The sequence below is a fragment of the Procambarus clarkii genome, chromosome 10, assembly GCF_040958095.1.
Source record: "Procambarus clarkii isolate CNS0578487 chromosome 10, FALCON_Pclarkii_2.0, whole genome shotgun sequence".
Classification (NCBI taxonomy): domain Eukaryota; kingdom Metazoa; phylum Arthropoda; class Malacostraca; order Decapoda; family Cambaridae; genus Procambarus; species Procambarus clarkii.
Window position 1 is genome coordinate 43,348,293 of NC_091159.1, and position 25,607 is coordinate 43,373,899.

The 25,607-nt window shown below is 44.1% G+C and overlaps 1 protein-coding gene across 3 annotated transcripts in view; it reads left to right on the forward strand.

Moving 5' to 3' along the window:
- The window catches only part of LOC123744880 (proton-coupled zinc antiporter SLC30A5), a 170,506-nt gene that overhangs the window by 32,094 nt on the left and 112,805 nt on the right, over positions 1–25,607 (forward strand). For all 3 annotated transcript variants that reach the window (XM_045725121.2, XM_045725126.2, XM_045725115.2), the window contains exons 4-5: positions 14,806–15,023; positions 23,012–23,190. In XM_045725121.2, the coding sequence (XP_045581077.1) occupies positions 14,806–15,023; positions 23,012–23,190 (397 nt within the window). The remainder of the gene's footprint in view (positions 1–14,805; positions 15,024–23,011; positions 23,191–25,607) is intronic.

Genomic DNA, 25,607 nt, shown 5'->3' on the forward strand with positions numbered 1-25,607 from the left:
TCAAGAACTATAGGTCTTTTCATTTGCCAAGTTCTATGAATATTTGTGTTTTGATCATAAAATAACACGGCTTTTATTTTGAAGTAGATCTCTATATACTGTAAACTTTCTATTATTTATTTACTTACTGCCTTGTCTGCCATAGAGTATTATATTTCTTTCAATATTTACTCCTTATCATTTGACATTAAAATGTCACTTAAAAAGAAAAAAAAAGTTGTATATACTGTACTGAGTTTGTAGAGTAACCCTGTTGTGGACAAACTGGAATAGTGTAATGCATGTGACCATAGTAAGGATGCTGTGTTAACAGCTGTTTAGATAGTCTTCAGTATGAGTCTTGCACAGTATTGTTAGTGCACTGTTAGTGCATTCTTGGAGGTTATTGTAGAGATAAAAGTGTACAACTGATGCCAGTGATGATGCAGAAAGGCCACAAAACTTACTTTAATGAGGTGTTCATATTTTGAATGTTGATTTTTATTTTCTTGTATAAGAAATCTCCTAGTTATTAAATTAATAGCATGTTAAATTATTTTGTAGCATGTGCTGCACTTTGGGTATGCAGTAAAATGACAAGTTATTCTGGGCTGTGGCCAATGGCAATTTTTCTGGGGGGAAGCCCCTTTAGCTCCCCGGAGCTATCCAGCTGATACGGATGTACAGTGTAAGCTTTGGGCATCGGTCAATGTACATGGAGTTCTAGACCTACTGGGGACCACAAGCCAGAACCTGGCCACCCCTCAGAGAGGCGCGAGGAGCAATGGCCTATAGAGACACCTTATATAGGGTTTGGAAGTACAGTATTCTGCCATCGACCGGTTCGGGCACCCAGAAAGATAAGCACCCCAAAACACCTCCCCATTCTGGCAAAGAAATGCTACCAAATGCTGAACGAGAAGATGTAACTCTTCATGAAGAAAATCGATCAAACAAGCATGACTTCATCTCATTACCAACGCGCCGCCGTCCGAGCAACACCCCCCCCCCACCCCGGGAGGGGGAAGGGGGGAGCCCCCAGACCCTCTACTGGCTACCCGAGTCTGTCAGTTCTTGGCTGGTGTCGGTGGGCTTCGGTCGTGTACCTCCAGCTCCAGCTTTTCTTCTCTGTTCTTGCTTTGGTGGTGTGTGAGGTGGGAGTATATTCACAAGTACTCGGACTGCATGCGCTTAGGGTCCCCCTCCTTAAGCGCCCTGTAAGTACTGCCCTTGGGGCTTGGGGCCTCCTTCCACAAGTCGCCTTGGGAGCTACCTTCGTTGTGTCAGTTACTGTTCGGTACTTGTCTGCCCTTGGAGTCAGGGGGGGGGGGGGGAGTTTCTCTCTCCTCTGTTTGTCTCTGGGTAGGGGGGGTAGTATTCATCACTGGTAAGGGTGCAGGGTGTCTTTTTATTCCTCGCCTTGGCGAAGGGGTCTGCCCTTAGGTTTGGGCCACACCCTCTATATACATATTTATATATTGATGGTACCTCCGCTAGGCTCCTCGTGAGCGGACATGTTCCAGGGGTGCAGTCTTAGAAGTTTGTTTGGTAATATTGGGAATAGGTTAGTAGTACCCTGCCTGGGCTTTCCTTAGTGGAGATTGAAAACTTAAGGGCCCTGGGAAAACCCACAGGGGGTGCGTGGGTCCGTTGGATGTGACCCGAGTCCGCCCTCAATTTTTGCGAGTTCGAGGGTTGCTCTGTCCCCTTGTCTCAGGTTGACTTTCACAGTTTTTGCCCCCGTCCTGCTGCCTGTTGGGTCGGTTACACCTTCGACCCAGAGTCCTGCAAGTTGTTGCTTGTTTCTGACTCTGTTCACCCAGTCCGCTGATGGCTCTCTCCGGGTGCTGGCAGCTCTGGCATTGTATGCTAGGTTTAGATTGCTGTTACACGCTAGGTTGTTTGCTACCCCGGAAGCCCCGAGGCTGTCCTGTTTTGCTTATAGGGTCCCTGACTTGGGGGTGTATCCCTCGCTTCGGCCTTGGTGCAGTTCGCACCTCCTCGTTCTTCCCCCTGCTGTGGTGCTTTGTGGTTCCCCTCCTGTTTCTGGCTCTGAAGCGTCTGAAGGCTTCGGGGTTTAGCTGGTTTTGAGACTCGGGCAGTCTTGGGGGATGCCCCTTCAAGGTGGCAATGGAGGCATTTAAGTTATTCCAGCCATTGCGCATGGGTTTGACCAGTGGGCCCCCTTCCTTAGTGTTTTTATGGCTGCCCCAGTTTTTACTTTAGAGGCCGGGGCTTTGGAGGACGATTCGGTCCTGGGTTCGAGGTTCCTGGGGTTGGGGAGGGGCTGACTGGGGGGGCCTAGGCCCCATTGAACCCCTCCTGGGTTTTCCTACCTTCTGAGTGGGACTTACTGTTACGTGGAGTGGGGTTTTCTTTTCCCCCCTCTCTATGCACGAGTCGGTTTTTGGTATCGACCCCTCCCTGGGTTCGGTTCAGAGTCCCTTCGGGTCTGTCGGTTCCGCCCTTCCTGTGGCACACTTTACCCACTTTATCCATTTTCTTTAATAAGAAATGTATTTTCTCCATCATATCAATGTCATATCAGAGTCCTTAGATCCTACTTCAATTGGATTCTGTATGGCCATTGGTCTCATATGCCAATGGGCCCATATGAGCCTACATGGCTTTATGCATGATTCTCAAGGGTCTGGAAGGTTTGAGACGGACTTCCTTAATTAAAAACTATTGGAACATTTGTCGCTTCCAGTGGGGTTGCCTTCAATATTTCATAAGAATCATTGGTGCTCTTCTGTACTACTTTTCTTCTTTAAGTACTATATCTAATTAAATTATGATCATGTCTTATCTCAATAAATTAACATTGTGGGCTACCCTCCCCGACTGCAGGGAAGGACCAACTTGGACCTCAGGCGTCCTGAGAATGGCCCGGGGGTGTTCGTTTTGTTTGTGGACAGTGTCAACGTGTTGGTGTTAGGCGACCTTTATCACGGGCCATACGCTGCACTACCTAATCATATATCTCCATTTATGGCTCCCTGGATACTGGAGGAGTTCTGGACTGTATTTGTAGGGTACATTCCTTGTACTTTTATCTAAATTAGGGTGTAGCATGGCTCGTAGTGATGTAGCCTCCACCTCTACTACACTCCTACCCTTATCCTCCTGAGACCGCACCTATGGTCATATTGAACTAGCCGTGCTGCCAGCATCTTACCCGGCAATGCTGTGTCTAAGCAATGTATAGTACTGCATAATCTTTACAAGTGCTTATACAGTCTGGCTATGCCGTCGGCCAGGCTCCGGTTCTCGTCCTTTGGAGGAGTGTTGGGTATTGTTTGTGGTATGTTGATAGGCCAATTTGCATGCAGTACATTGGGGGTTAACTCTTAAACTGCGCGTGGCATATATATACGCCCTGAGTAACATGTCCCACCGTGCGCATGTCGAATATATATACGACATTGAGTGCCGGGCAAGATTCAAATGGCCTGCGGCTACATGGGGTTCACATCAGTTTCCTCAGGGCTCTTGTAAACAGACGCCATGTTTAAAAAAAATCGTGGGCAATATTCTCCGGTGTATTCTCTTGGAGCCACAGTACTATGGAAGCAACCAAGGCTGTGCATGCAACATGAGCTAACAGCATTACTGTTCAGCTTGTGACCACAGCATTGCCTAAAATTGTCAAAATAAATATGTAACTGTTATTATTTAGCGATGACAGTATTACAGATGACCCCTGACTGTAATAAATTGTGGTTTATTTGTAAATTGTGACCCAGGATTGTGATAATAGCAGGATTGTTGTGATAATTAGCGCTGTGGGAGGAGTAATGCTGAGGGAGGGAGGGAGATAGCATCGTGTACTGACTGTGTAGCCACCTATTATTGAGAGTACAGTATTATTATTATTATTATTGAGCAATTATTATTGTGAGTATTATTATTATTATTATTGAGCCACTATTCACCATACCAGCTCAGTGGTTCTCTATGGTGAACGCAAATGTAGATACTTATATATAATGTGTGTATTAGTGTAATAACAGCAAAAGGATTATGATGGGAGGAGCCATTTGGGTGACGGAGGTGGCGTCGTCTGCATAACTTGTCTAGCTGTGTAGAGAGGAGCCACTATGCTCTTTGGGCACCCTACAAGCTTACGTGTACAGTTACGGTGCATACAACATGTAGATACTTATGAATAATGTGTGTATATAGTGTAATAACACTACAAACAGTATAATTGGAGAAATTTTAGTGCGTCTGACCTTGAATGAGTGAGGGAGGCAACGCCAGCTGTCTGTTTATGTAGCTACGTCTCTTAGTGCCTGAACTAACTATATCAGCTTCGTTGTACAGTTGTGGTTAACAAAACATATAGATACTTATACATAATGTCTGTATATTGTGTAATAATACCACAAACAGTATTGTTGGGGGGAGAAATTTTAGTGCGTCTGACCTTGAATGAGTGAGGGAGGCAGCAGCCAGCTGACTGTGTGTGTAGCTACGTCTCTTAGTGCCTGAACCAACTATATCAGCTTAGTTGTACAGTTGTGGAGAACAAAACATGTAGATATTTGTATATAATGTCTGTATATAGTGAATAAAATAAAAAACAGTATGATGGGCGAGGTGGTGTTGAGGGAGGGAAGGAGTGGCAGCGAGTGGCTGGCTGGTATGTGGCGGTCACTCCTCGTTGCTTTTTGACTCATAATACCAACTTACTGCCCCAATTCCCGGATGGGGCAGTTCTGCTCGCCAGGGATTTAGTTCTTTCCCGGACTTCCTGGTGACCTGGTCACCAGGAAGATTGGATTCCTGGTGACCTAGAGGAGGTTCCATCTGGTTCCCTGACAGCCTTAGTTCAGGCGCTGCTTGCTCGGTGTCTGCAACCAGGGGTTTTTCCCATGGCTCTGCCGCTTTCAGGTGCTCAGTCTGGTCAGATACGTGGCTGGTTTGGTCTTCTCCTCGAGTCTTCCTATTTGGTGCTTTTGACTCGAGTCTTATCACCATCTGTTTGCTGATCAGGTGGCTTTGTTGATGGTGTCCCACCTGCGTGCTTCGTCTCGGCAGCAGTATGTGGTTTACTGGCGGTACTACTTTTTTTCTTTTTGTCTCTTCGTAGGTTTACTGCGCTTTTTGTTGCGGTGGTCTTATCCTTTCTCTTGTGGCTGTTCGGGACCATCATCTTATGCAGCATACTGTTGTCACCTTGTCTCGTACGGCGCTGGCGGAGCCACTAAGGCTTGCTTTTGGTTTTAATGTTTCTTTTGCACTGTTTTGCAAGCTGTCTCTGGCGTTGTTTCGCCTCTGGCTGGCTCATGCGCCGCCTGAGCCATCCTGGTCTTGACTTGAGGACTCTTCTCTTCCCCTTGGTTTTTTGTGGCTCCTTTGGTTAAGGAGTGTTTCTCAGAGGTTTCTGCTCTGGGTTCTGGTGTCTGGTTTGTCCGTTTGCAGCCGTCTCTTCTTTTCTGGAGAGGTTGGGCCGGCTGTTTTCCGGAGCAGTCCCTGAGGTTGTTGTTGCTTGGTTGGTTTAGCCGGGGGTGCATCTTATGTCCAGTTGTGGCTCTCAGCCATTGCCTGCATGCCGCAGCCTTTGTGGCCCTGGACGCGCTTTGAGTTGCCCGGGTTCCCTTCATCCCAGTTCCAAGGTTCGGGACTCCCGGGTCGTCCGCGTGGCCGTTTGATGTTGCCAGTTATCTTGCTTTTGTGTTTTGGGCGCGTGGTTTCCGCCTCCCGGGTTTGTCTCTCTTTTGACCTTGTCTTCGGGTAGTTAGCTCTGGGAAGCCGAAGGGGCTTCCCCCAGAAAACCAACGTTGAATGTAATGGAATGCCATTTTCTGGGTGAGACCTAGAGGCTCCCCGGCATCCCTCCCTCCCTCCCGGTTGGCAGTTCTTTTCGCATGTTTCGACATCCAGCCTAAGAACTGACAGACTCGGGTAGCCGGCGGGGGGTCTGGGGCCCCCTTCCTCCTCCTGGGGAAGGGGGAAGGGGGGGTTGTGTAGATGGCGTGTTGGTAATGAGATGACGTCATACTCGTTTGATCGTTTTTCTTCGTGGAGGGTTCTTGCCTCTCGCTCGGCGTTTGTAGCATTTCTTCACCAGAATGGGGGCGTGTTTTAGGGCGCCTATCTTTCTGGGTGCCTGACCCGGTTGATAGCAGATACAGAGTACTTCTAAATCATATATGAGGTGTGTCTATAGGCCATTGCTCCTCGTGCCTCTCTGAGGGGGGCCAGGTTCTGGCTCGTGGTCCCCGGTAGGCCTAGAACTCCATGTACTAAATGTTGGAATTCCAACATTTAGTTGGAAATGTTGGATTCCAACATCATTGATGCCCAAAGCTTATACATCCGTATCAGCTGGACAGCTCTGGGAAGCCTCCGGATCTCACCCAGAAAATGGAGTTTATTACATTCAACGCTGGTTTTATGGAATTTAAAAACTAGAGATTTTAATGGAGGAAATAGGTACAAGTACAAATTTTCACCTGAAAGACTAGTTGAACAGAAGAAACTATTAATATTTTAAGATAATGACATTATATTGTGAAGACATTTGTGAATTAAGAAACGTTCTTTATTTGTTAGAGCAGAAGTTACATTTGCTGGAAGAATATTGCTAAGGAACCTTGGCATTATTATTTTGTATTTTTGGAATGTGAATAAGATTATAAATAAATGGTTTAAATCACTGTGTGCTATCATAACCAAATACAGTACAATAATAATATTAATGGAAATTGAACATTATAATTCTGGATGTTTGGGGCAGGAAGCCTGTAATTATGTTTATCAAGGTCCCCATAAGTCAGACTACTGACCCTCCCCAGGATGTAACCCACAACAGTTGCCTAACTCGGGTACATACTCTGTTTACTGATAGGTAAACAGATGCATCAGATGAAAGGAAATGTGCCCTATCATTTCTGTCCTGCCTGGAGATCTAACCCAGGTTTATTGGATGCTATAACAGTGCTTAGAAAGTGAAAAGCAAAATATAATTTGGATGACAATTCTGAGACATGTAGGCTGGATGGTTTATGATAGATTATTGTACATGTCAGTTCAGTAGATCAAATGTCAGTTCTGAATATAAAGAATCAAGTTTGGCTGGTTTAAGACAAATGCTGAACCTAGCACATCTGCAGAAAAAATTCAAGACTTTTATACATCTGAACAACAAAATGGGAAGATGCTCAACAACTTTACACTCAAGCTCAAGCTGCAAGAATCACATAAAATTCAGAAGAGGGAAAGAGAGCAAAAGGCCATAAGTGAAATCGAGAGGCATCCAAAATACTACTATGCAAAATCTAGAACAAAACCATCTAGAATTGGTCCCATGTGCAAAAGTGATGGTTCTTTAACATGTGGCAACAAAAATAAGTGAAATACTGAGGTTATCTAGAGATGATTTTGGGGCTTAGCGTCCTTGCGGCCCGGACCACGACCAGGCCTTCTTTTTGTTACACATCCCCAGGAAGCAGCCCGTAGCAGCTGTCTAACTCCCAGGTACCTATTTATTGCTAGGTGAACAGGGGCATCAGGGGAAAAGAAACTGCCCATTTGTTTGTCTCCACCGGGAATCGAACCTGGATCCTTAGGACTATGAATCCCGAGCGCTGTCCACTCAGCCGTCAAGGCCTCTTGAGGCAATAGTACGAATCTGTTTCCAGTGAACCCCTGAACACATTGAGGATCAACACTCTAAACGAATTCTTTATGAATTTGACATCAACATCGAACTGTACATTAAATGTCACCCTATCCCCCATTGGAGTTTGAAGCAGCATAGACAGCATGCACTCTGCACCAGCCACAGACTCTTGGAATTCTATATTCATCAAGAAGTGCAAAACAACCACTGTCACAGACCCTAAACATCTTTTGGAGATAAAGCCTAGATAAGTGTTATCCTTGACACAATGTACTTAAAACAGCGATGATCGCTCACTTCACAAAGGAGGTAGTAAAGCAGACAACAAAATTTCACCAATAATCTTAACATCACACATCAAAGTCTTTGAGAGAGTGCTAAGAATTAAGATCACAAATGATATTGAATCACAATATCTATATAATCCTGGCCAGGATGGGTTCAGAATGGGGTGCTCTTGCCTCTCGGTTGGTAGATAACTATGACATGGCCTTAGATGCCATGGAAGAGAAGCAAAAGCTGATGTAATATATACAGACTTTGCCAAAGCTTTTGACAAATATGACCATGGTGTTACAGTATTGTACACAAAATGCATTCAAAAGGAATTGCTGGGAAAGTAGGGACATCAATCTTTAACTTCCTAACAAACAGAACCCTGAGAGTAATTGTCAAAGTGTAAAATCTGGATTATCCATCATGAAAAGCTCAGTCCCCCAAGGTACCGTACTTCCTCCGTTTTTTTTTCTCTTCCTTTTTTCAGACATAGACAAAGATACAAACTATAGCAATGTGTCATCCTTTTCAGATGACACTAGTGTTCTCTCCATCATTTTTATTGCTGATTTTAACATTGTCTATCTCAAGTTGAATTTTGTTTGATGATTTGCTTCCAAATAAAATGTAGTAGGTCTTTTCTATATTTAGTGTGAGTTTGTTGGTTGACATTCATGAGTGAACTTTTTTTAGGTCATTGTTTACAACATTATTTAATGTGTGTGGGTTGGGGTCTGAGTAGATAGATAGTAGGGTAGTATATAGTAGATAGGATAGTAGATAGTAGGGTCTGCAATAGGGTAGTATCGTCCCTCCCTGTCTGCCTGCCCGACTCCCTCTTTTTCTCCCTCCCTGTCTGCCTGCCCGACTCCCTCTTTTTCTCCCTCCCTGCCTGCCTGCCTCCCTCCCTCCCTCCCTCCCTCCCTCCCTCCCTCCCTCCCTCCCTCCCTCCCTTCCTTCCTTCCTTCCTTCCCTGCCTGCCTCCCTCCCTCCCTCCCTTCCCTGCCTGCCTCCCTCCCTCCCTCCCTTCCCTGCCTGCCTCCCTCCCTCCCTCCCTCCCTTCCCTGCCTGCCTCCCTCCCTCCCTTCCTTCCCTGCCTGCCTCCCTCCCTCCCTCCCTCCCTCCCTCCCTTCCCTGCCTGCCTCCCTGCCTCCCTCCCTCCCTTCCCTGCCTGCCTCCCTCCCTCCCTTCCCTGCCTGCCTCCCTCCCTCCCTTCCCTGCCTGCCTCCCTCCCTCCCTTCCCTGCCTGCCTCCCTCCCTCCCTTCCCTGCCTACCTCCCTCCCTCCCTCCCCTCCCTTCCCTGCCTGCCTCCCTCCCTCCCTTCCCTGCCTGCCTCCCTCCCTCCCTTCCCTGCCTGCCTCCCTCCCTCCCTTCCCTGCCTGCCTCCCTCCCTCCCTTCCCTGCCTGCCTCCCTCCCTCCCTCCCTCCCTTCCCTGCCTCCCTCCCTCCCTGCCTCCCTCCCTCCCTGCCTTCCTCCCTCCCCTCCCTTCCCTCCCTTCCCTGCCTGCCTGCCTCCCTCACCAGTTTGCTGAGAAATTTAAATAATTTCACTTATGAAAGTATCTCAATAATTGTGATGGACTGCGAGAGTTATGTCAAGTGGTGTACAACTGTTAGGACTGGCGTTTCACTTATCTTTGGAAGCAAGTCAACCTTTAGTTTTGGAGAGAATTTAGGCTTCAAATGTTGACTTACACACCAGCATAAATAAAGTAAATAGTAAACTCTATGCCTGTCTATTTGTATCCGGACAAACCTCCGGTCATCCGGATATGGACATAAAATTATCCAGATGCGATTTTGTTCGGATAACCCCGATATCTGGTTTAACGGAATCCGGATAATCGAGCTCATACAGTATGCCATTCTCGCTGCAGTTTATGCCAACATATCCTGGGCTGATATTCGGGCATGCAGGTTTTGGCAGTCTAACTGGGGTCTGGCGGCCCAGCATTTGGTTAATGTTTCAGAGCCTCACCTTGGGTCGTGTCTCTCGCCTGGAATCTAATCTTAATTCTGACTGCCTGTGGTTTCTCCTACCCGATGAGTTCCTTTATTCTTCATGAATATTCAGCTTCAGGGAGCCACAAGGGATTCGCTTCCCCCAGAAACCCAGCATTAAATGCAATGCACTGCCTCTTTCTTCATATGTGGGTCAGGTTTGTGCAAGTCATTTATATATACTGTATGAGCAAACTAGGCCTCTTGCATTTCTTGAGTCCTACTTACACACCTTTACTTTAATTATTCATTAATTCTGACATAGTAAACTAGAAATTTTATAGTTTTTAAAAACAGGGTTTTCAAAATTATGTTGTCGTTTGTACAGTTTAGTACTTTATATACAAAATACAGTGGTACCTCAGATCACGAGCGCCCCTGGTTACGAGAGTTTCGGGTTATGAGCAGGATTTGCTCGGAAAATTTGTATTGGGTTACGAGAGTTGCCTCAGGATACAAGTTTGTTGATACACGTACGGGCCGACCTAGCTCGTGGTGGCACGGCGATCGCCGCTCAATTTGCCAGTGCCTTGCGCATAGTGACTATCCTGCCTGAATTCTTCATAAGGATTTACCGTTTATTTTCTGAGTTTTTTGCTATTAGAGCATAAAATTTGTTATAATGTACATCGCAATGGGTCCCAAGAAAGCCAGTGGTAAGGTTCAAGGCAAGAAATCGCATGCGAGGATGACAATAGAGGAAAAGCAAGAGATCATTCGGAAGCATGAAAATGGTGCACGTGTTGTTGAACTTCGTAGGCAGTACAACAAATCCACGTCAACAATATCCACTACACTTGCCAAGAAAAAGGACATTATGAGTGCCAAAGTGGCAAAAGGAGGATCAACAATCATGAAACAAAGACCACAAATACTTGAGGAAGTGGAAAAGTTGTTATTAATTTGGATACACAACAAGAAGTTAGCTGGTGATAGTGTTTTGGAGGCTATCATTTGAGAAAGCCAGGGCATTGCACGAAGACCTTGTAAAGAAAGCCCCTGGAACGAATGCAGAGAAAGACTTTAAGGCAAGCAGGGGATGGTTTGAGAAATTTAGAAAAAGAAGCGGTATATTAGAAAAGATTGCCTAAGAGGACATACATTACCAAGGAGGAAAAAGCATTGCCCGGACACAAGCCTATGAAAGATAGGTTTATGCTTGTGCTGTGTTCAAATGAGAGTGGCGATTTGAAAATTAAACCCTTGCTAGTGTATCATTCTGAAAATCCAAGGGTTTTCAAACAGTATGAAGTGCAGAAAAATCAAATGTGTGTGATGTAGAGGGCTAATAATAAGGCATGGGTGACTAGGATTTTTTTTTTCGGAGTGGGTGAATGAAGTGGTGTGCCCTGCCATAGAAAAATATCTGCAGGAGAAACATTTGCCACTCAAGGCCCTGCTTCTCCTCGACAATGCTCCTGCTCATCCTCCAGGCTTGGAAGATGAATTGTTGCACAGATACAATAAATTTCTCACAGTAAAGTTCCTTCCTCCTAACACCACTCCTCTAATTCAGCCTATGGACCAGAAAATCATAGCGAATTTTAAGAAACTTTATAAAAGGGCAGTTTTCCGGAAATGGTTTGAAGTGACTGAAGCCACAAACCTCACCCTCAAAGAGTTCTGGAAACACCATATTAACATTTGTTGTTCTTTAAAATTCATTGACAAAGCCTGGCAAGAAGTGACTCAAAGAACCCTGGTCTACAGCTGAAGAAAATTGTGGCCTGAATGCGTGACAGAACTAGATTTTGAAGGGTTTGAGCCTGTAAATGATGCGCCTATTGTTGAGGAAATTGATACTCTGGGCCGGCAAATGGGCTTCGAATTGGATGGTGATGATGTGGAGGAGTTGGTGGAAGAAGACAACGAAGAACTGACCACCGAAGAACTCCAAGCCCTTCAAAAGGAACAGCAAAAAGACCCAGCTGAGGATGTTTCTCCAGTGGAGGAGGATGAGGCAGTAGCGAATGTCCCTTCTGCAAACATTAAGAAGTGGTGTCAGATGTGGGAAGAAATGTAAACTTTTATTGAAAAGACTCGCGCATAGAAAGCTGTAGTAGGCCGTTGCATTAATCTTTTCAATGACAATGTGATGCCTCACTACAGAGACATCTTGTGAAGAAGGGAAAAACAATCTACCATGGACAGATATGTTGTGAGAACATCAAGCAGTGAGCCACAACCAGGACCTAGTGGTATGCAGGCAAAACGTGCCAGAGAATGCACCCCTGAGAGGTCCTCATTGCCTGATGTTATAATGGAAGGGGGACTCCCCTTCCAAACAGTAATTCCTCTCCTCCTCCCCCCTCACCATCTTCCATACACCTACAGCATTCATCAGCAATGGTAAGTACTGTAATAACTTGAACATAGTTTTGTAGTGTAGATTTAGTTGAATTAGGTATAAAATTTAGTTTGAAGTGAGGTTTTTGGGTAGTCTGGAACAGATTAATTAATTTCCCACTATTTCTTATGGGGAAATTAGCTTCGAGTTATGAGTTTTCGGGTTATGAGCTGTCTCCAGGAACGGATTAAACTCTTAGACCGAGGTACCCCTGTATATGGTTCTGTATTGGAGATTTTTTTAGTACTTTATTTACAAAGTTTTGGCCAAATAGGAAATTTACTGTCACCACTTTAGTTTCTGAAAACAATGATAGTGTACTTTTAAGCCTTAAACTGTGCAACACATCATATGATGTGTTGAGTAACTTGCTATAAATTGGGCATCATGTCATATGACGTGTTGGAGTACTACGCAAGATTTAAACGGCCCGCGGATACACGGGGGTTCACCTCACCAGGATATCATCAGCGACATATGCTAGACTGGCCAACATAAGAACTGCCTTTAGAAACTTGTGTAAGGAATCGTTCAGGACCCTGTATACCACTTATGTCGGACCAATCCTGGAATATGCAGCTTTAGCCTGGCGTCCATACCTAGTTAAACACAAGACAAAGTTAGAGAAGATTCAGCGGTATGCCACCAGGCTTGTCCCGGAACTGAGAGGTATGAGCTACGAGGAAAGGCTAAAGGAGCTGAACCTCACGTTCCTGGAAAACAGAAGAGTAAGGGAAGACATGATAACGACCTACAAAATTCTCAGGAGAATTGACGGGGTGGACAAAGACAAACGCTTCAGCACGGGTGGGACACGAACAAGGGGACACAGGTGGAAACATAGTACCCAGATGAGCCACAGAGATATTAGAAAGAATTTTTTCAGTGTCAGAGCAGTTAATAAATGGAATGCACTAGGCAGTGATGTGGTGGAGGCTGACTCCATGCACAGTTTCAAATGTAGATATGATAGAGCCCAGTAGGCTCAGGAATCTGTACACCAGTTGATTGACAGTTGAGAGGCGGGACCAAAGAGACAAAGCTCAATCCCCGCAAGCATAATTAGGTGAGTACCTTTATCAGGGTTCTTGTAAACAGACGCCATTTTTTAACAAAATCGTGGACTAAATTCCTGGGTATGAGGGCCTCGGTATTGAGTGAGCCACCAAGCCTGACACACGCAGCATGAGCGTGCGTCAGCCAGTGGCAGCAGTGGCGGGCTGCCACTGGCTGCCACTGCCACTGCCACTCAGCATACCAACTTAGTGGTTCGTTATGGTGAACACGAATGTAGATAATTATATACAGTATAATGTGTATATACAATGTAATAACAGCAAAAGGAGTGTGAGGGAGAAGCCATTTTGGTGATGGGGGTGGCAACATCTGCTCAATTTGTCATGTTGGTAGGGTGGCCACTATGCTCTTTGGGCACAATACCGGCTTAGTTGAACAGTTATGGTGAACAAAACATGTAGATACTTATATATAATGTGTATTTATAGGGTAATGACACCACAAACAGTATTTTTTGGGGGGAAATTTTAGCACGTCTGACCTTGAATGTGTGAGGGAGGCAGCTGACTGTGTGTAGTGACGTCTCTTAGTGCCTGAACTAACTATATCAGCTTAGTTGTACAGTTGTGGTGAACAAAACATGTAGATACGTATATATAACGTCATTATATAGTGTAATAACACCACAAACAGTATTGTTGGGGAGATATTTTAGTGCGTCTGACCTTGAATGTGTGAGAGAGGCAGCCGCCAGCTGACTGTGTGTAACGACGTCTCTTAGTGCCTGAACTAACTATATCAGCTTAGTTGTACAGTTGTGGTGAACAAAATATGTAGATACTTATATATAATATCTGTATATAGTGAATAAAAGCAAAAAAGTATGGTGGGAGGAGAATGTGGGCGAGTGAGGTGTTGAGGGAGTGAGTGGCAGCGAGTGGCTGGCTGGTGTGTGGCAGTCACTCCTAGTTGATTTTTGACTCATAATACCAACTTAGTGGTTTATTATGGCAAGCAAAACATGCAGATACTTGTATATAACCTGTGTATATAGTGTAATAACCGGCAAAGTATTTGTTCGCTGTTAGATAAACATAATAATTGAATCAACAATATGCACACCTTAATTTTGAGTACAGCGATGATTCACACATTTTATTATATAAATATATCACACTACACACTATTGAATTATATTTCAGCAAAAAAACTACAAAAAAGCAATCGGAGACATTGAAAAAATTAGGTAATTATCTATTTGTGGCCAATCCTGCCTGACAGCTGGGGAGGAGCAGACCGCCTGGGATGCATGCTGAGTCAGCGCCTGTTTTTTTGCCAGACTTCCCCGCCCTATAGCGGGCAATATATGCCACTTATGATTTTTTTCCCCCATGATCAGAGAACACAAATTAATAGGTTTAGAAGAAAAATAATTTTTTTTTTTGCTATGTGCCTGTGGGTGACAAATGCTAATTAGCCCTGAGCAACATAAGGGTTAAACAATGCTTCAAAGCTTGAAAATGTCCCCAATTAATTAAATTATTTATTCCTCAGATGTTCTTTAGTGTATGGCTTTATTCAGCGTCCTCTCTCAGGAAGTAAAAAGCTGCAGCAAGTTGTATGGATAAATATTGCTCGACATGCCTTTGTGCAGACCTGCCTCAACCTTCTTTGGTTTTGTGGTCTGGCACACGTGGGACCATTACGGGCAGTACTCCTAAGTGAACATGCTGATGTTGTCGTCTTAGCAGTTTGGGGTGCAGTTCTTAAAGGTGAAGAAAATTATATTTTTTGAGAACTTTAAATTAATGGGTGAGGTCATGATACTTTGTCCATTCAGCTCTCTATCCAGGATGTCAATATGCATGTATAAATTAGGTTAAAGTTTAGTTTCTGTATGAGGGAATCCTGCTAAAATTAAATGTGGTTAAAATTATAGTTTTGTTGGTGGAGAGAGAAGGAAAACAAGTGAAATTAGTGTGGTTTGTAAATTGCTGGAAGTGATTGAAGAGTTTCAAGATCAGAGTTTTAACAATATAAAAGTATGTGGGGTGTTTGAAGGTCAGGAAAGGTAGTCATCATCACTGTCACCACAGCCAGTGTTTCAAGGATAACTTAAAGTAATGAATGAATTGAGTTTTAAAATTTATTGCAGTAATACTTAATGCAAATACTTGCTATATGATAAGTAAGCTAATATATATTCATTGTTAAATAAATTTTGCAAATGATATACAGTATAGTTTTATGGAATACTGTACTTAATGATGAAATGCATAAACAACATTATTTTAGATTTTGTAGCTTAGTGGTAACTATAGTATAGTCGGATTTCAGATATACTGTATATTCACAATAACCACAAACATAAATTGCCTTACTTAGGATAAAGAAATGTGTGAGAATTTTGTTACATCATGCTAATTAGGTATCTCTTTGTTTTCTTTTTAAATTGTTTGACAAAAGTACTTGTATAGTATTTTATTGCATTTAAGAGGTCATTCCATAATTTAAAACTATTTGCATGAAAACTATTTACATGGCACTTCTGCTTTAGTTGAGTCATACTCTTGGAATATAAAATATATGTTTGGTTCTTTTGTGGTGTCCATGGATTTTGTTACAGTATGTGTAATACATTATTTATATTTAACATGTTCAAAGATTTTAGTAAGGGAACCTGAATACTGTCTTGTTTGTGCAGTAATTTGTTATACTGTACTATAGTTATAATTGCAAATTTATATTGAGTAATTGTATCTGAGGTAATATTGTAGCTCCCCTATTACAAATGCTGTAGGTGATATACTGATAGATGAGTGAACAGTATAGTATGATCAAGGAAGAGAGAGATTTTATAGTATCATTGTATAGTATCATTGAGATTATGCCTACAGTTTGAATTTTTTCTGGGAGGGCTCCAAGGTGACTCCCTGTTGCTAAACACTCTGGATAGCTCCATACCTCTCAAGTTGCACCAGGTCCTTGTTAGTCATTAATAACCTACTTGAGACTAAAGGCCAAAACCTGGCCCCCTTCTCCTTGAGGTGCAGAGAGCACTTGATACTAACTAGATCACTCTTACAAAGGAAATACCCACCGGAAAGGTAGAGTGAGACAAAACTGACAACAGCAAGGCAAAAGAAAACAAACAGAAAATGAGACACCCAGTAGTTATGCCATTTCACTGTTAGTTCAACCTCACCATAAGGTGGCAGCACTGGGAACTGCTGGCTCAGCTGATATATCCTTTCAGTCAATCTCTTGGTGCTGCTTAGTGCAGTATGTCATCAGTTACCTTACCCTGATCAACCAGGCTGTGACTCATACGTCAGGCTGCGAGCAGCCGCGTCCAACAGCCTGGTTGATCAGTCCAGCAACCAGGAGGCCTGGTCGACGACCGGGCCGCGGGGACACTAAGCCCCGGAAGCACCTCTAGGTAACCTCAAGGTAACCCTTCAAATCCTGGTTTTTCCAGGCGAGTGAAGACCATCCATTGGTCTCCGTCCTGTGGAGGCCTATTTGATTGTGTATTGTTCCCTCTTTTAGTATTTGTATGTGCTTCACATGAGTGTGTTTTCAAGCCTTGCTTGTTGTGTGTGTTGGAGAAAGCTGTTCACCTCTTGGTGCATGTATTTAAGGATTACTTCCCTAGGTGCTTGCTGCTGTAACCCCTGCCCTGACAGGATTGCCTTCCCTGATGGGTCTGGAGGTCCAGCCCTGAGAGTCCATCCTCCTGTGGCGGGTGCCTTGCCCCTGGAGAGTTCATGGGTCTTTGAATCACTTATGGGGATCGGGGGTGGTCAGGGCTTTCTTTGTCTGGTGATGTACCTTGAGTTTGCATTTTTGTTGTACAACATGCTATTTATGCTCCACGTTGCCTCCTTTTTCATATATTCATCTAGTTGTACTCAACTAATTGAGCTTTGGTTCCTTGGTCCTGCCTCCTAACTGTCAGTCAACTGGTGTACTATTGGTGTACTACAACTGGTACCTGAGCCTATTGGGTTCTATCATATTTACATTCTAAACTGTGTAGGGAGTCTGCCACTACCACATCACTGCTTAATCTATTCCATTTGTTAACTACCCTGACACTGAATTTTTTTTATTATCTCTGGCTCATTTGGGTACTCAGTTTCCACCTGTATTCCCTTGTTTGTGTTCCACCCATGCTAAATAGTTTGTCTTTGCCCACCCTGTCAATTCCTCTTGAGAATTTTGTAGGTGTTGATCATGTCTTCATTTTCTCGTCTGTCTTCCAGAGATGTTAGATTTAGTCCCCGAAGCCTTTCCTCGTAACTCATACCTCTGAATTCTGGGACTAGTTTGGTGGTGTACCTCTAAATCTTTTTCAACTTTGATATGTATTTAACTAGGTGTGGACTCCAGGCTGGAGCTGCATTCACCAGCATTGGTCTTACATAACATTGGCCTTACATAAGTGGTATACAAGGTCCTGAATGATTCCTTACACAAGTTTCTTGAGGCAGTTCTTATGTTGGCCAATCTAACATATGCCACTTGTGATATCCTTTTGATGTGGGCTTCAGGGGACAGGTTCGGTGTGATATAAACCCCCCAGATCTTTTTCTCTACTTATATCTTGTGGGATTTCACCTCCCAAATCGTACCTTGTGTTCAGCCTCCTGTACCCTTCACTTAATTTCATTACTTTACACTTACCTGAGTTAAACTTTAGTAGCCATTTTCTAGACCATTCCTCCAGTTTGTCTAGGTCGTTCTGTAGTCTCTGTCTATCTTCATCTGTCTTGATTCTTCTCTTAATTTTTGCATCATCAGTAAAACATTGACAGGCATGAGCCTGGAAAAACTCTGGAAAATCCTTTACATATCTCAGGAAACAGGATGGGTCCAAGTACAGAGCCCTGTGGGACTCCACTGGTGATATCACACCACTCTGAGGCCTCCCCCTCACAGTTACTTGATGTTTTCTGTTACTTAGATACTCCCTTATCTAAGCAACATCTTAGAGCACTTACCTTTTATTCATTCCTGTTTTTCCAACTTTTGCAACAGCCTATTATGGGGTACGGTGTTTAAGAAAATGCAGTCTGCCCACCCTTCTCTTTCTTGCCTGATTTTTGTGGCCTGGTCATAGAATTCTATTAAACCTGTGAGGCATGATTTATCATCCCTTAACTCGTGCTGTGTTCAGGGTGTGTTGTAAAGCTTCTTCTCTCCAGATGTTCTACAAGCTTTTTCATCACGATCTTCTCCATCACCTTGCATGGTATACAAGCTAGGGAAACGGGCCTGTAGTTCAGTACCTCTTGCCTGTCACCCTTTTTTTGTATATTGGACTACATTAGCTGCCTTCAAGCTTTCCGGTAGGTCTCCTGTTTCCAGTGACCTGTTATACATTATAGAGAGTGGCACACTCAGTGTTTCTGCACCCTCTTTTAGTACCCATGGTGAGATTCTGTCAGACCCAACACCTTTGTCACATTCAGCTCCAACAGATTTCCATTGACCTCATCACTGGTAAGCTCAAATTCCTCCAAAGTTGCTTGGTTTACTGCCGCCTCCCTCAGTACAGGGACTTCTCCTTGCTCTATTGTAAAGACTTCCTGAATCTCTTGTCGAGTTCTTCAAAACCTTGTCATTCTCTGTATATCTGTTCTCCCCTTTTCTCAGTTTCATCACCTGTTCCTTCACTGCTGTTTTCCTTCTGATGTGGTTGTGGAGCAGTTGTGGTTGGGTTTTGACTTTACTTACTATTTCATCTTCATACCTTCTCATCTTCTCTCCTCACTCTGCGTTACTCATTTCTGGCCCTCTGGTAACTCCCTCTGCTCTCAGGTGTTCTGTAGTTTTCTATGTTCTTTTACTTAATTGCTTTGTTTCCTTACATGCTTGATTGAACCATACATTCTTCTGTTGCTTTTCACTTTTCTCCTTTTGGGCCAGAATAAACCTGTCTGCAGCTTCCTGACACTTCTGGGTGACATAGTTCATCATATCTTGTGCAGTCTTTTCTCTGAGTTCTGTTCCCATGGTATTCCCAGTAGGAAGTTCCTCATCTAATCATAGTTTCCTCTTTGGTAACCCAGCCTTATCCTTTCCAATTCGTTCCTTGGATGGGTTAAATCGCAGGTTGTGGGTACTTGCCAGGAATTTGGTTCTTTCCCGGCTTGCCGGGTTCGAGTTCTTGGCGAATTGGAGGAAGTCCCCTCTGGTTCCCTCTCAGGTTCGGACTTGGCTGGGTCTTGTGTGGGACTCTCGGATCACTTCCTCGTCTCTCTCTCCGTTGGCTCTGCTGTGGCTGTGGTCTCGCCTTCAGCTGTTTCTGGAGGGCTCCTGGGTCACGAGGAGGTTGCTCGAGGGTCTGCGTGGGAGTCTGAACTTTGCCGTGTTGGTCTACCCGCCGAGTTGGGCTTGGCTTTGTTGGATGTTCTGGTTCCTTTGGGGACGTCCCTTCCGCCTCTATTGTGATCGCTGGATTCGGCCTCCAGAGGCCTTACGTCTGTTGCTGCATCACCAGCTTCCTCTATGTCCTTTGGGGTTAAATGCCTTGGCGTCTACCTGAGCCATTGCGTGATGTGTTCACGGAGTTCACGGCTGTGTGGATGTCACTTCAGATGGTGCGGGTCACTCGCGGACCTCTTTTGCGTCAGCGTGGTTGAGGCGTCTCCCGGTATATGTGGCGTCTTTCCCCGACTGTGGGATCATCAGGGTCGATGCCATCTGGCAGGACTGGTCAAGGTGGGTTTACCTGTACATCTTTTCCCTGGTTCCGCTGTTGCTCCAGGTCTAGCTCGCTTGGAGACTTACCAAGGAAGAGTAGTCCTTCTGGCTCTTTGGTGGCTGGCCCAACCTTGGTTTCAGGCGCTGCTTGCTCAGTGTCCGAACCTGAGGGTCTTCACTCGGCTCTGCCTCTTTCAGTAGATCGGGCTAGTCCGTTACATGGCTGGTTCGATCTTCTCGAGTCTTCACGGCTGGTTTTTCTGAAACGGGTCTATCACCACAAGTATGGTGAGCAGGTGGCTTCGTTGATGGTGTCCCACCTGCGTGCTTCATCTTGGTGGCAGTATGAAGTTTTCTGTATGGCTTTACATTATTTCTTATCTCTTTGTAGGTTTACTTCTGTCTCTGATAGGGTTGTCTTGTCCTTTCTTTCGTGGTTGTTCCAGGACTGTCATCTTATTCCGAATACTGTCGCCTCGTATCGTACGGCACTGGTGGAGTCGCTGCAGCTTGAGTTCGGCACTAATGTTACTTCTGTGCCATTCCACAAGCTGTCTCATGCGTTGTTTCACCTCCAACCTGCTCATGCACCGCAAGAGCCGTCCTGATTGTTGGACTGGGTGCTCTCTTTTCTCTTTAACAAATCCACAAGGGCCGTGACGAGGATTCGAACCTGCGTCCGGGAGCATCCCAGACACTTGTTTTCACTCTTTTCTTGTTGGTTCGAATCCTCGTCACGGCCCTTGTGGATTTCTTCATTTGATGCATCACGTTAGTGTGATCTCTGTGTGTGTGTCTCTTTTCTCTCTTCTCCTTGGTTTGTGGTGGCCTCTTTGGTTCAGGATTGTTTGGCAAAGGCTCTTTTCTTGTTGGCATTTGCCTCTGGGGGGTCGAGTCGGGGAGCTTCATGCTCTCCTCTGACACAGGGGTTTCTGCTCTTCTGGTCCTGATGGTAAGTTTGTTCATTTGCAGCCGTCTCCTTTTCTGGTGAAGAATGAGACGGAGAGGTCCTTGGGTTGTTGATGCTTGGTTGATCAGGCCTGGGGTGCATCATGTGTTGTGTCCAGTTGCGGCTCTGCACTGTTGCTCGCTACCTTGTCAATGTTCCTGGGCCTAGTTTGGGCCTGAGTCGCCCTAGTCGAGCCTGTGTCACATTGGGTCAGCCGTTGCAGCCAGTTGTCTCGACTTTGAGTTGAGGAGCGAGGGCCGACCGCCTCCCAAGTAAGTCCCTCTTGTTTTTGTCTTTGGATAAGTAGCTCTGAGAAACTGAAGGGGCTCCCCCCCCCACTCCCCAGAAAACCAGCGTTGAATGTAATGAAACACCATTTTCTGGGTGAGACCTGGAGGCTCCCTGGCAACCCTCTCTCCCTCCAGTCGGCAGTTTTTCGCATGTTTTGACATCCAGCCTCAGAGCTGCAGGGTGGATAGCTGGCACGGGGTCTGGAGCTCCCCCTTCCCCCCTCCCCGGGAAGGAGGAGGTTGTGCAGACAGTGGCGCAGTGAAGTGGTGGTGTTATGCTCGTTTGCTCTTTTTAGTTAAGGGAGTTCTGTCCACTAGTTTGGCTTTCAGTAGCAATATTTTAACCAGAATAGGGGTTTGTTTTGGGGCGCTTACTTTTCTGGGTTCCTGACCCGGTCGATGGCAGACATGGAATGCTTCCAATCACATAGGGGCTTCTATGTGCCATTGCTCCTCGTTCCTCTCTGAGGGGGCCCAGGTTGTGGCTTATGGTCCCCGGTACGCCTACAACTTCATGCACATTGACTGATGCCAGGGTCTAATACATTCCTATCAGCCTGGATAGGTTCGGACGGGTCTCGCCCAGAAAATGGCGTTTCATTACATTCAATGCTTTTTTTTTGTGTAACTATGTGGACCATCCAGCCCCTCCTCTGAATAGACAGTACTGTATGTTTTATTAGTAAATGTAATAAGTACAATCCTGACTACAGGCTTAGTACATAAATACACTTAATTGCCATAATCGCACCAAAATATTGTGAATATTTGAGTTTACCTGAAAAACTGAATAGAAAACCACAACCTAACCTAACCTAACCTTGTTAGTGTATGAGGACAAGCATTTTATTGCTTCTTAATTACAATTAGTACTTAGTGTACTAAGTACTAATTGTACTTAGTACTATTAGTACTTAATTACAATTAGTGTGTATAGAATTGAACATGAAAACTTCATCCTAAAATTTTGAGTGCTTTAACAGAAAATGAGGAGAATATATGGGGAGGTAACTGTAACAGCACCATAAGTGTAATTATGTACTATGCATGATAGCCACGAAATGTACTTATTACATTTAGTATTAAAACATACTGTCTATTCGAATTGTGACCATCATACATATATTGAAGCAATGATAATTATATAGTAGAATTTGGTACTGTCCACTTCATAAGTCTGGAAAAAAAAGCAGAAATCCAAACTTAGATATTCCTAGGCATAGTATTGCACCTATATGTACTATACAGTATTAGGCCTCAGATAAAGTTTATTAGTCCTAGTATGGCTAGGTTAGGTTTTTTAGCAACATAAATACAAAACATTTTCTGGTTTGTCCAACTAAAGTAGTACCTAATTCTACTTCGTTATGATCCATTACATCAATATACAGTAAGTACGATGGTCCACATTGTTACAATAAGTACTATCCAAACAGGAGGATGGGTCTGAGTTCATTACTGTGCTTTCACAATTTGTAGGGTGTGCATATGGCCTATTTTCTTCTGTTCCATATTCCATAACATGGCATTTATTCACATTAAATTCCATCTGCCATTTGGTGCCTGAACTAAAAGGTCTAAACTAAAATTATAAGTTAAGAGAACTTAGTGTAACAACTCAAGAGGAGAATGACTCACCAGAGGGGTATGAAGACTACCTTCAAATTATTGAGAGAAATAGACAAGGTGTGGAAGTAACATTTATCTTTTCATTCTTAGTTTAAATTTCTATTTATTTAGTATACAGCAGTTGTGTTAAGTAATTTTCAATTGGGATCATATAATAAACCTTTATGAATTAAAAAATTTCCAGGTATTGGTGGTCCAGGGAGGCTACGAGGCTCATTCTGGTTCGTACTTGGAGTTTTGTCTCTTGTTTTGTTTGACAATGATCTAATCAAAGCGGCAGAACATCCAGAAGGACAGCAGCATCATGGCATCAGTCATTTACTATATTATCTCTTAGCCTGGACTGGACTTTCAGATCATGAGGTAACTAATTCATGCTGTTTAAATCATTTTGATTTTATAATTTTTAATAGAGAAAATGTTATAGATATGTGCTCAAATATGTTTATTGTAGTAAGCATCAAGTTCTGTAGCACAATTGTCACTGCAGTCAGTTTAAAAACCAAGAGATCCCAGGTTCGATTCTCACAGCAGGATGGAGTCATTTGCGTATTTTCCCTTCACCTGATGCCTCTGTGTACCTAATAATAAATAGGTACCCATGAGCTAGGCAACTATTATGGGCTATGTCCTGGGATGGTCAATAGTTGTCCTAGGGGGGGGGGGGACATTGATAACCCTAACAAACTTCCTGTTTGCAACTGTGAAAAATCAAATGTACTTCGTTATCATTCATGATCAAGCAGCATCATCTCACAGTTGCTTTGTTTCTCTTGACGTGCCCTTCAAATAAACAGCATACTAAGTATATTTTTCACTCCACACCCATTTTGTGCAATAATGTACAGGGCATTCCCGCTTTATGAACATTCGCCTTATGAACATTTGTCTGTACTGTACTAACATTCTCCCAAGTACACATTTACCCCATTCAGGCATAAAATCATTGTACTAACTCAATGGAATGTCCCTTTGAATTTCTCGGCAGCATGAACGTCCGTGCGGCAGCCACAAGGAGTACAGTATTGTAAGGGGTTGGGGTAATAGGTGTGTAGGATTGTAATTACTTAAGTGTAATTACCTAAATGTAGTTACAGGATGAGAGCTACGCTCGTGGTGTCCTGTCTACCCAGCACTCTGTCATATAACGCTTTGAAACCACTGATGGTTTTGGCCTCTACCATCTTCTCACCTAACTTGTTCCAACCATCTACCACTCTGTAAAAGTGAATTTTCTTATATTTCTTCAGCAGCTTTGTTAGTTAGTTTAAATCTATGACCTCTTGTTCTTGAAGTTCACAGTCTCGGGAATTCTTCCATATCAATTTTATCGATTCCTGTTACTATTTTGTACGTAGTGATCATATCGCCTCTTTTTCTTCTGTCTTCTAGTTTTGACATATTTAATGCCTCTAACCTCTCCTCGTAGCTCTTGTCCTTCAGTTCTGGGAGCCGCTTAGTGGCATGTCTGCATCTTTTCCAGTTTGTTGATGTATTTCTTAAGATAGATATGGGCACCATACAAATGCTGCATATTCCAGCTTTGGTCTAACAAAAGTCATGAACAATTTCTTTAGTATTTCGCCATCCATGCATTTAAAAGCAATTCTGAAGTTAGAAAGTGTAGCATAGGCTCCTCACACAGTGTTCTTTATGTGGCCCTCAGGTGATAGTTTTCTATCTTGAACCACTCCTAGATCTCTTTCTCTATCAGAATTTTTTAAAGATTTCTCACATAATTTATAGGTTGCGTGGAGTCTACTTTCTCCTATTCCACATTCTATAACATGGCATTTATTCACATTAGATTCCATTTGACAAGTGGTGCTCCATATACTTATTTTGTCCAAGTTTTCTTGAAGGGCATGACAATCATCTAAGTTACTTATTTTCCCTATAATCTTAGCATCATCAGCAAACAGTGGTCCTATAATTCTGTATTCTATCTGGTAGATTGTTTTTTTTTTCTTTTTTTTTTCTTTTTTTGTGGGGAGCCCCTACAGCTCCCTGGAGCTTATCGGACTAATGTATGTTACATTAGACCGGTACATTAGTTATGGAGTTCAGACCTACCAGGGACAGAACCTGGCCCCTTCAGAGAGGTTACAGGGAGCAATGGCCCTGGAAAACCCCCTTGTGGTTGGGGGTTTTCCTTAACTGCCATCGACTGGGGTTAGGCACCCAGAAAGGTAGGCATAACAAAACAAACCCCACATAGTAAGAAAATAAAACAAAAAACTGAACAGAGAGGTAGAAACTCCCTACACTCTCAAGGAAACAAGCAAACATCACACTTTACTGCCGCGCTGCTCGTCCGCGCAGCCCTCCCTGCCCCGAGAGGGGGGGGGCCACGGACCTCACCGCACTTGCTGCCTAGCACCAGTTCGTAAGCTAATGTCAACCGGGACAGACACTTCTCTGTCCTCAGTTTCCTAGGCGGTGTTTGCTTTCGTGTCGTTCACTGCTGTGTTTTTTGTGTTGTGCGGTGGTGTTCCTCATCAGTACTGTGCCTGCATGTGCTTACGGGCTTCCTTCCCTAAGCACCCTGTGAGTACTGCCCCTGAGTGACAGGGTTATCTTCCCTGGGGCGTTCTGGAACCATTCCCGTAGAGGTTCTTGCTGCTTGGCATTTGCCTCGCCCTTGGGGCCAGCTGGGGCTTGGGGGCCCTTGTTTGGCCTCAGGTAGGGACTGGTATTGTGCTGGTTAGAGCGTCAAGGTGTTGCGCGGCCTGCCACCTATGCGGCGACAGGTTCCTGTTGCCTCTTTTTTTTTTTGAGAT